Here is an 11,796-nt window from a genome sequence, read left to right as displayed (position 1 = left end):
CAGTCGGGCATCATATAATTTCTCATGTTTGTGTAACTCATAAGCTTTAACAATTAGTAATGAATTTAAAAGCATCCTCTTTATAAATGAGTGAAAGTAAAGTGATGCCTTTAAAGATTCCCACTTCTCTCCTCAGCCTTTATATCCCAAGAGAATCTAAACTAACCTTTGTAGTCTGTAAATGCTAAGCTCACACTGTCCCCAACTAGTACACCCACACAGCCATGGATGAATCAGGAAAGATCTTACTCTCCATCACCATAGCCTTTCTCTTCATATTCCCTTCTACTAAAGGAGGTCCTCTACCTAATTGTACTTACTCTATTGAGATAGAGACGACATGTGCCCCGTTCGCTGGGACCACCAACGTTGTAGGGGTTCGATTCGGAGACTCTGATGGAAATCTCATCCTCGTAAAGCATCTTAAGGATCCAAAACTGGTTTATGATCCAAAGGATGGTGTAAAGAAGCAAGGAAAAAGCTATGGTGGATTCGAGCGGTGCGCGATAGACATGTTCGAGACGAACGGGACATGTTTGAGTCGTTGGGCTTGCTACCTCTACTTGAAGCGATCTGGGTCGGACGAATGGAGGCCCGGTTGGGTGAAGGTACTTCGTCGGCGAGAGGACGGTAGTGTCTTTCCTGTTTCCTACATGTTTTACTTCAGGATCTTTGTGCCGGACAATGTTTGGTTTGGATTCAATTACTGTTGGTCAAATCGGGGATCAATGCCTCAAATGGCCACTAGTCTAGGTGGTGGGCCTGATTAATATTATCCAATGTATAATTAGTAGTTTAGAATGCTTTACTTATAATAATAATCAATTAAAGTTTTAGTCTTTTAATGATTTTAAAACTAATGTTAGATGTTTTCGGTGAGAGATCTAGATCTGTTGGTGCTTGTGGTCAAGATTAGGGATGTCAATGGACCCATGAGATCTGATAAACCATATGATTCTGAACTTAAACGGATAGGATCTAGACACATTACTAGGATCCATGTACACATTTTGGATCCCTATTATTGGGGGCTCCACGCAAAAGCAAGAAATCCCACATGGGAACAATTGAAGGGATGTGGATGGGCTTATAAGGGAATGGACACCCTTCCTTTAATTGCTAGCTTTTAAGGGTGAGTTCTACGCGGATCCTGACAGATGGTATTAGTGCTAGGGCGTGGTAATCCCTGTGTGCCTCCGAGGACGGAAATATCCCTCGGGGAAGATCTCAGTAACCTCGGTGTGCCACCGAGGACGGTGAAATTCCCTCGGAGCACAATCACAAGTTTCAGACTTACTTCAAACCAAAACCAAACCAAGTACATACCTCAATACATTATCATATAGATTAGATGGTAAGGCACACCAAATGGAAATTATGGCTTTTATAATAAGGGGAAGTCTAAACTGAAGGGAGCCCTTGCAAAAAAGAGGTGAAAGGGCTCCCCCATTGGCTGCACATCACCATCATGTTTGACTTTTCAGCCGCTATTAATACATGATGGTGATGTGTAGCCAATAGGAAAGCCCTTTCACCTCTTTTTTGCAAGGGCTCCCTTCAGTTTAGAATTTCTCTTATAATAATTGAAAATAATTTCTTGTCATATTGACAACTTTCTAAAATTAGAATTTAAAAGAAAACCATTTTCAATCATCTTCAACATGTCTTATCTAGACCATTTAGATAAGATTTCATATGGATCAACATATTAGTTTCCAATAGATGATCTTTAACTCTAAACCTGTTAGGGTTACAAAATTATAGCCAAGCTCAGATACAAATTGACTTCCCAATTTGGCAACCAAGAGGGGGGTGAATTTGTTTTTTTTTTTTAAATTTCCACTTTTTAAAACTTCACCCAAGTTGCACACCGAGGACAGTGAAATTCCCTCGGAGAAGATCTCTTTGTTCCCATGTTGCCGTCATGTGGAGGGGTGGGATTTTCAACGTTGCTTCCGCGTGGAGGCATGTTGCCGTCATGTGGAGGAGTGGGATTTTCCACGTTGCTTCCGCGTGGAGGCATGTTGCCGTTGTGTGGAGGGGTGGGATTTTCCACGTTGCTTCTGCGTGGAGGGGGAGATTGTTAGGGGTTCTACGCAAAACAAGAAATCCCACATCGGAAAAATTGAAGGGATGTGGTGGATGGGCTTATAAGGGAGTGGGCACCCTCCCCTTAATGGCTAGCTTTTAGGGGTGAGTTCTACCTGGATCTTGATGCCTATCATGGGATCCGAAATTATTTTCGATTCTTCCAAACAACTAATAAAAACCCATGGTACTATCCAAAATCCTGTCGAGATTGGGTCCAGCTTTTTTAACTGAAAATCGACCCAACCCAAGACCTATGATTTCTTAACCCGACACGGTACTGTCCAAAATCCGGTCAAGATTGGGTCTGGTTTTTTGAACTGAGTAACGACCCAACCCAAGACCTATGATTTCTAAACCCAAACCGGGGTATTTTCAGGCCGGGTCAATGCAGCAATTTTCAACCTAAATAAAACTTAATGGGGTATATGCAGGGGTGGCAAAATTGGCCGAACCGAACCGGAACCGAGCCGAAACCGAACCGAAAATTCAGTTTCAGTTTGGTTAAACCAAACCGATTCAAATTTTGGTTTGGGTATCAAACCGAACCGAAACCGAATATTTGCAATTATTATGAGTAAAGGGTGGCAAAATTGGCGGAACCGAACCGAAACCGAACCGAAAATTCAGTTTTGGTTCGGGTTTTGGTTTGGTAAAACCAAACCGATTCAAATTTCGGTTTGGTTCAGTTTGGGGGTCAAACCGAACCGAAACCGAACCATTGCCACCCCTAGGTATATGGCAATATGTGAGTCTATTTGAACACAAAAAAAATAACAACATTTGATACCAGTATACAACAAGATGGAATTAATCATAAATTTAAAATAACATCTGTAAGACATGTACTCACAACAATAACTACAACTAAGACAAAAATAAGAAAATGATAATAAATTCGAATGGAGAGACATTTATTTGAAGCTCATACAATATAGATGACTCCCAACAAAGAGAAACCCCATCGACTTTAAACAAGGTTTCATCCATAGATTTTAAGGGAAAATTACCAAAAACCCCATCAACTAAAGTTTCTCAACACGGAAACCCACTGAATTTGGACAATTACTAGAATAACCGGTCATTTTGCGAAAGGCTACTGATGTTGGGATTACCATTTTTTTAATAATTGCACTAACTCATCTTGTCTTTTATTATTTAACCAGCAGTAAAAGGTTATTACAATTCCCAAAACATTCTTGAAAGCTGATTAAAAACAAAAAAAACAAGAGTTGGCGCAATTATCAAAACATGATAGTGCCATTGTGCCAACATCATAGCCTTTAGAAAAATAAATTTAAAATTGATTCTACTCATTTTACCCTTCCTTAAGCATATACTATTGTTTTGAGCAAGCAACAATTCGATCTGATAAGACAACTTCATCCTAGTGCCAGCCACATGAATGGCCCAAAACATTATAGTAACCATCCAAAATTTAGGGGTTTTCTTGTTAATAAACTTTAGTAAAGAAGGTTTTTGGTAATTTTTCCCAGATTTAAATTTCTTTTATGGAAATTTTGGCGCGGGCTTGCTAGCAAACACCTTCCTGGTATACTTGATACCGAAAGGCGTAACCTTAGTGTCGCATGTGTCAGACCCATGCCACACGTGCTGAGGGAGGAACCGCCGGAAGTAAAACGACTCGGAGGACAAATGTGGTGTGTCCGACACGAGCACCTGTGCGAGACCGGGCCGCCAACCATCTTTTCCGGTCTGTTTGAGATACATATAACAAATCCGGGACTTAACGCAAGCACTAGTTATCTGGAACTGGTCTACGCCGCATGGCCGGAATGGTTGCCGTGACACATCATCAGCCACGGAAAGTCCGGCATTGTCAACTGTTCTCACGTGCTTGCCTTTGAGGTGGCGAATCAAAACGTCATTGGACATGGAATCGCCGAATCGGAGGCTGATATGGTCCGATGTGCCCGTGTCCTTCCCACATGTGGTCTCTATTAAGATAGTGTATGTACAGTTCTCCTGTGAGAGTTTAGGATCAATATAAGCGCAATTGAAATTCGTGGGGAGTTATACATTTGTGTATTGATACGACTATTCACTATTTCTTGAAGCTTGATTTCTCATTTAGAAGAACTATATAGCCAAGAGAAACCATGAACCAGAATAGAAGAGCTACTGTGAAAAGGACTGCAAAAACCAACTTGTCTAGGCCCGACCCAGATTATATCCGCCAAAATCTGGCCCAATAACTAATTGGGCCAGTAAGCTACGGGCCAAATATGTCAAAATGTGTACTGTACTTGATTGGGCTCAACAGGTGTTATGCAACCCGATGCAAATTGGGAGCGGCCACATCAACCAAAATCTAGCCCGATGCATGGTTGGGCCTAGAATGTATTATCAAACCTAACCCAAGTGGGCTCGGCGTGATTGTGCATAAGTCAATAGTAGGAAAGAACGTGCCGAAAAATATAGGATTCTCTCTTTTAGTATAGTAAGGATTAGTTTTGAGCCCAATAAGCTCCTTTCGTTTGAGGTTATTTCAACCGATGGCGAGCCCTTAAACTGATTATTGGACTCAAAATTGATGTAATTTGAGTCCAATAAACAGTTTTGGGGCTCACAATAAGCTGTCATAATCTCAAACGAACAGGGCCTAATCAGTTTTGGGCTCACAATCGGTTCACAAAATCATGAACAAACAGTGCCTAAGTTGAAAAAACATTTTTTTGTGTGGTATCCAATACCCTCACTCACATTTCAGGTCAGTTGTTCGTCACGTCTTTTTTTTTTGGGCTATTGAGGATGACTGATGTGTGGATTTTGTTTTTGAATACAATGTCAGCAACTTAAAAGTATTTCAGTGTCATTTCAATGCTTTGTGGTATTGGAAATCATGGATTTCCTTTTAAAATGCACAGATTCTCAAGATGTATATCATTTGTTTGATAGAATGCTTACAAGAACATATTTCTTTTTTTTCATGTTTAGAATTGCTACGAGCACGAGAATGAATATGATTAGTGTCAATAGAGTATCTATGTACGTTCAACATGTTTAGTTCATGTCATTTTTTCCATTTCTATCTGTCCTAATTGTTTCCCCATTATATATATCTTTTAGGTACCCATGTCAAACAAAGCATTCCACTTAAGAGAAATGAAATTACCGGGTTTCAGGTTTTGGATTGGAGATGGTTGAATCATATGATAAAAACACATGTTAAAACTGTCCGCCGTGATGAGATGTTGGGAATTTGTAATCTTGAATGGTTAATTTATATATAAGAATGGATTTTGTAGATTTATAATAGTTTTTTCAACTATCCACCCCTTTTCTTTCTAATATTCCCTTTTTTTACATTTTGATTTGATTTTTAGTACCTTTGTCAGGCAAAGCATTCCAGGAAGGATAAATAAAATTAAGGTATACTCTTTTTATATCTTTCAATTTGTAGGATTTTTTAGGTAGATTTTTACTTCATTTACTCTGAATATCCCATCCATTTTACTACTACCACTATGAAGAATATAATGCTAATACTAGATTGTGACCATTTTGTATTATTCAACACAGGCATTAGAGCTTCCTATTCTTTAATTACATCCTATTGTACCTTATGAACTCTTTCTTCAGATGGATTTCTTTTTGAATGTTTGTCGGAATTTATGCTCTTTGGTGTTTAATCTTTGGTTTGTTTATGTTTTTTTATGTGATATTACTATTAACAGTTTAGTTTTTTTATTTGTTCTGCTCATGTGTCATCATAAAGAGAGCTGGGATGATTAAGCTTTTGATTGGTCGGTGTTATTCTGATTACTTTTTCCCAAGCATGGATTGGTAATTTCTATTCGAAAACCTGTTCTAGTTGTAGAAACACACCATAAATGGTGTTTGCCTTTATTGGTGGCAGAAAAAAAAAAATGAACCCCATTTCAAATTCTTTCATTTTGTGGAGGGCCATTTCAATTTCTTTCACTTTGTGGAGGGACATCTTCGAGAAAATCAAATTCAAAATTCAAAGTGGTTGTTTACACTAAATTTTATTCGAAGTGGCTGTTTACACTAGATTTTGTTTTGTCTCAATTCTATCTTAGTATTGCCCAGATTTTATTAAAACCTTATTAGCATACTGTCAAACCCAACTTATTTTATTGGGTTGGTTTTCTTTCCTATTTTTTAACATGCAGTTATAGATAGGATTAAGCTGTTCTCCAAAAAATGGGTTTCCTTTTGAAGGCACTAGCATTCACAAACTCTGCTAATTTGGTAATAACTATTACTCAATTTTCTTTTCATTTATGCATAGATATATGAGATTTGTTTCCTTACTGTATGGGATTTATGAAGAGGGTTGATGGAGTCACATTTGAGTGTAAAAGACGGGGTTATGTGGGATAGATGTTGGGAAAAAGGAAGTGGCTCATATCTTCTTAAATCCATGGTCATGTCAACTATCATCCTAACCTCTGTTTCACAACATACTTTCAACGATGTCTTATTCTTCATTTTGTAGCCACTCATTACTTTCCAATTGATTTTGGTTAGGTTTCAGTGTAATGAGATCTACGATTAATTATTGGTTTCTATTACTACAGTTTTTTTGGGGTCATTTTTCCACTAAATTTTGTGTTCATGATGTCCGCATAACTTCCTACGGACTTTCCATATTCTAATAGCCTCTTCATTATTTCAATTTTATTAAAGGATTCTTTTCTACAGTTTTCTTACCAACATGGCATAATTGACTGTCCAATGGAAGGACCAACAATATGAAGAGGTGGCATTGGATCTTCGATTAATATCTGTCAATGTAGTCATTCGTGAAAATAGTCATGTGCTTACAGCTAAGTAAGATAACTTCCAATTACAATTTCTTTCGGATCTAAACTCCCAAGATGCTATCAACATCCAATACGAAAAGTATAAAACAAAGTGAGTAGCACCATTATCAAAATATGATTGTGGGATATCAGTTGCCACCTTCTTCATTTATTTTTTTTAGCCTCTTTGTCTTGATTAGTTTTTAATTTTTTGGCATTATTATTGAGAGAAAGAGCTAACATTAGATTTGAATGTCTGTCTTCCTTGGGAAAGACACATAAAGAAGCTTAATGTAGCCCACCCATGATATTTATGCCATATCTACATCCTTCTAGGGTTGGCGGGGGGTGACTTTCCTATTTCTGTCATATGATTTAGTGTGTTTCAATGGGTGTCTCATCGTTGTTTTGACTTTATTTTTCAGGTGGAATCAAACCTCCGACCTCAAGGCTGAATGTTAAAGCCTTAACCATTGAGCTACATGCCCAATCCTGTTATTTTGATTTTTAGATTGAGGTTTTGATAGCAGTAAGCAAATCTTCTTTGCTTTGGGAAAATCTGCATGGAGAAACCCAAAGGTTTTCGATTTCATTTGGCAATGACATCATCTTTTATCATGCTTTCAGGGGCTTATCTCTACTTTCTTAAGTATTGAATATGTATAATGATTGAAATTTTAATGAGGTATCAAGATTGGTGTTTAAATATGATGAATCATCAGCATTATTCAGTTTCTAGACTCTTGCAGCAGATTTGTTCTTTCTTAAAGAGGAAAACTGGGAAAACAGCAGAATGGGTCAGTTGAAACATCTATTTCTATAGACTTGAAGTATTTACTGTTTTTTTTTTTTCTTTTTTTTATGGTACTTGAACTGTTTAGGATGTGATATTGCTTTATTATTTGGATAACCAAATAGCTGTCGTTGATGCCATGCTAAAACTTTGCTTTCTCCATCTAATTATCCATTAGTTACCCATTAAGACAACTGCTGATTGTATTTTGATCGTTAATGTTAAAAGATGTGCAGTGAGTACTAATCAAACTCTTACCTGTGTTGGAAGATGATGTTGGGCTTTCCCGACTACCACTATCCCAAAAACAAGCAGAAACACGCAATACCCGAACATCATTTCTCTGTTCTTTTCCATATCTCTTTCTCACTACATTCATGCACATTTTCATTTCGCCTTATATAGACTACTTGTTCAATCGCCTTTCTTTCATTCGTTCCTTGATAGAGACTCCAAAGTGGAGATTCGCAAGCTATCTTGTAATTTTTTTATATATTTTTTTTGGGTTTGATTCGTTATCGCATATTAACTTTGTTGTTTGATTAAGCAATGGATTAAGAAGGTTTTCGAATCTCTGCATGCCTTGTTTGTTTCATTGCCTTCTGCTTTTGAATCTTTAATTTAATCCAAAGAGAGATCTTTCTTTAAGGATTTCGGCTGATCCCTTTATCTTCTTTTTCTTTCTCTTTTTCCTCCTGAAATTTAATTCAATGTAAAGCAAAGAATCTCCAAGAAGAAAGAGAGTTTTTGGTAAGCAAGTTTGAGAGGAATGCTAGACTCAATAGCGCTCTTGCCAAAAAAAAAGTTGAGAGATCACCCCCATTGGTTGCACATTAATTACCGAAATGCATTTAATATTCTTTGACTATTATATGCCTTAAATGCACTTAGGTGATGTGCAACCAACGGGGTTACTACTAAATTCCTTAAATTCCTTTCATCCATTTTTTGCAAGGGCGTCCTGAAGTTTAGCATTCCTCTTATTATTAACTCTGTAATTTTATTATTAACTCTGCAAACAAAGTGCTTCACCCGAAATTAGCCAATTCACTTTGCGTTGAATGGCTTAGATCAGTCTGATTGAAAAACAAAATCTGGAATCTACTCTAGAAGTTGGTAATTGAAGATTTTAGTAATCCCTAAGGGGCCGTTTGGATACGCGGATTTTAGAATCCAGGTTTTTAGTTTGAAAACAGTGTAAAAGAGGGTTCATGATCAAGCTGCTGCTGCTGTCCTGGCAGCGTTTCTTGCATTTTAAGTAAGAAAACCATGTTTTAGAAATCTCTCCTGCATCCTGAGATTTCTAAAACCTGGAAAAATGAGAGGATTTGTTACGCTCTTGCTGTCGGAAAGAAGGGCGAGAAGTCAAAAACGAATAAAAAACGACGGCCGGTCCGCTTCTTCTCTTGTCTCTTAGCTACAATTTTGAAGAAATCCCGGATTCTAAAATCCGTGTTTCCAAACGGCCCCTAAAAAATCTGGATGGAATTTTGGTTGAAAATTTTGGTCAAGGGATGGTTTTAATAATTTTCCCTAAAAAATAATAACGGAGGAAAACACTTCCAAAAGGGGAATTCGTTTGGCAAATAAAGACGAAAGTGAAAAGAGGCTGCTAGCAAAACCGGATTTCGTTTTGAAGATAAAGACGATATCCCATGTTGTGACACATGCACAAAAGACAAAGGAAGTGAGCTCGTATCCACACACATGAAAAAAAACATAGGAAAAATCCGCCATTTTCACCCCTTTTTTATTTTTTTCAGCATGGGATACTATTTTAGAAGTGTTTTCCAAGTGAAAATTCGGTCATTTTCACACTAGTTTCAGTGTTTCTAGGGAATTCGAGCTCTATTTCTTGTATTCTTGTGCACATGTCACAAGATAAATTTCTGTCTTTTTTTTATCATTTACAAAATGGTTTCCTGTTTTGCTAAGAAACCTCTAATGATATTATTTGGGAAGTGATATATTCACCCTTTTTTCTTTCTTGGGCCACCAGCTTGTAAGTGCAAAAGGATAGCTGTAAGGTAGACTAAAAGGAGAGGCCTACTGTTGAGTGATGCCCCAATTCTGGGACCATCACTGATGCCCATATGGAAAGCGCGACATGACATAACAGCAAGATGCCCTATTAGTAAGCCTCCTATTAATTTTTCTATGTACAAGAATGAGTGAAAATAGGAAAATCCCAAAAATTGTGTTCGGCTCACGGCCCTCTACAAAGCCCATTTCTAAATTTTTTAAATATTTACACATTTTACGTTAACTAACACGCCCGCTGCAAGCGATAATTCCATTCGAGTCTTTGCATCTCCTTCTGGAACATAGGCTGAGAGATTTAGAGGAGGGTTGGGCTAGGCATTACAATCCTCGAACCGAGGCTCGGGTTGCATAAGGTTAGGGTTTAGGGAATGCTATCTCATGTTGGGCTAGGGTTGGCCTCACCCCGACCGACCCAACCAGACCCAAGTTGCAGTCCTACGTAAAAGTGAGCCGCAAAAAGGATTTCCGCGAAATTGTCTACCAAATCCCTATGCCAATGACTTAGTTTACCAAATGGTTCAAAGCCACTCCGATAGCTTTCTTGAAATGATAAAAGGAAAACAATACTTCCAAAATGGGATTCGTTTGGAAAATAAAGATGAAAATGGAAATGACCCACGATTTGGTCAAACTCCACAGCTTATTTTTGCATTTTATGGGGATAAAGGCTCTTTCCTTTGTCTTTCATGCACGTGTCACAATATGGGAATCCGTCTATCTTCCAAACAAAATTCCCTTTTGCTAGCAGCCGCATCTAGATATTTATTAACATCTATTTAGGGCCCGTTTGGATACCCCTTGGATTTGGATTTGGAGGTGAATTTGGATTTCCAAAATCCGGATTTGAAATCAAGAATTTTAAAATTCACAAATTTATAAATAATGCCATTTGGATGACCACATATAGATTTGGATTTCAAATCTAAATTATTATTTTTTTGTTTGGATGCTCTTTGGATTTGAATTTGAAATCTAACAAAACCAAAAAGCCCTAAAATACTTGATATATGGGCATTTCAGCCATTTTCCATGATTAGGGGTATTCTAGTCATTTTACCCTATATGGGGGTATTTTGATCATTTTTATGTCATAAGGGTGTTTTAGTCATTTTTCATGACTCAGTGTATTTGGTCATTTTGCATGACCCGGGGGGTATTCTAGTCATTTTACCTAATATGGCGTATTTTTATCTCATGAGGGTATTTTTAGTCATTTTTCATGTGCCATAGTTCATTTTGACTTGATATAGGGGTATTTCGATAACTTTTCATGATCTTGGGGTAATTTAGTTATTTTACCCTATATGAGGTTATTTTGATCATTTTTATGTCATAAGGGTATTGTAGTCATTTTGCACCACTCGGGGGTATTTTGTCATTTTTACCTGGTATATGGGTATTTTTAGTCATTTTATCTAATATGGCGTATTTTTATCATTTTTATCTCATGATGATATTTTTAGTCATTTTAGTCATTTTTTATGAGCCATGGGTCATTTTTACTTAATCTAGGGGTATTTTAGTAATTTTTCATGATATTGGGGTATTCTAGTCATTTTACCCTCTATGAGTTTATTTTGATCATTTTTATTAATCATTTTGCCTGACTCGGGGGTATTTTGTCATTTTTACCCGGTATAGGGGTATTTTGGTCATCTTGCCTGACTCGGGGGTTTTCTAGTCATTTTACCTATTACAAGGTATTTTGATCAGTTTTTAATGTCATGTGGGTACTTAAGTCATTTAACACTTTTTTGGTATATTTTGGTCATTTTAACCCCTTACGAGTCAGATTTAGATTTATAAATAACCTCTCGCAGAAAGGATTTATAAATCCAAAAAATTACACTAACATGAGGAATTTGTAAATCTTGTGGATTTCACTCAAATCCAAATCCAAATGTCATAAAGGCTTACCAAACGCCGAATTTGGATTTAAAAATCCAAATTCACCTTCAAATCCAAATCCAAGGGGTATCCAAACGGGCCCTTAGTGGTTTGTTTGGTTCGCTTATTTTGAGAAAAATAGCAGGGAATGTAATTCTACTAATTCGCTGAAGGGCGTTTGGTAGTGAATTTAAC

General features: G+C 37.3%; 1 protein-coding gene and 2 long non-coding RNA genes across 4 annotated transcripts; 2 read left to right on the top strand and 1 right to left on the bottom strand.

The window, feature by feature from the left end:
• The first annotated feature begins 224 nt into the window (after positions 1 to 224).
• Positions 225 to 770, top strand: LOC143879127 (embryo-specific protein ATS3A-like). The gene has a single exon (XM_077381312.1). It carries the CDS (start codon positions 225 to 227, stop codon positions 768 to 770), a length of 546 nt encoding a protein of 181 aa, XP_077237427.1.
• Positions 771 to 2,870: 2,100 nt separating this feature from the next.
• On the bottom strand, positions 2,871 to 8,041 carry LOC143880485 (uncharacterized). The gene is made up of 2 exons (XR_013251720.1): positions 7,930 to 8,041; positions 2,871 to 4,074 (listed from the first exon to the last, which is right to left on the bottom strand). It is a non-coding gene; the product is annotated as an uncharacterized LOC143880485 (long non-coding RNA).
• On the top strand, positions 4,196 to 7,722 carry LOC143880486 (uncharacterized). Of its 2 annotated transcripts, none has more exons than XR_013251721.1 (3): positions 4,196 to 4,819; positions 5,179 to 5,481; positions 7,304 to 7,722. It is a non-coding gene; the product is annotated as an uncharacterized LOC143880486 (long non-coding RNA). The 2 variants fall into 2 exon arrangements; XR_013251722.1 differs by lacking the exon at positions 7,304 to 7,722 and adding an exon at positions 6,778 to 7,295.
• Positions 8,042 to 11,796: the final 3,755 nt, after the last annotated feature.

Source organism: Tasmannia lanceolata, unplaced genomic scaffold, assembly GCF_043159265.1.
Source record: "Tasmannia lanceolata isolate RefF3 unplaced genomic scaffold, GAP_Taslan_0.1 ptg000006l, whole genome shotgun sequence".
NCBI lineage: Eukaryota > Viridiplantae > Streptophyta > Magnoliopsida > Canellales > Winteraceae > Tasmannia > Tasmannia lanceolata.
This window is presented reverse-complemented; position numbering and strand designations above follow the sequence as displayed.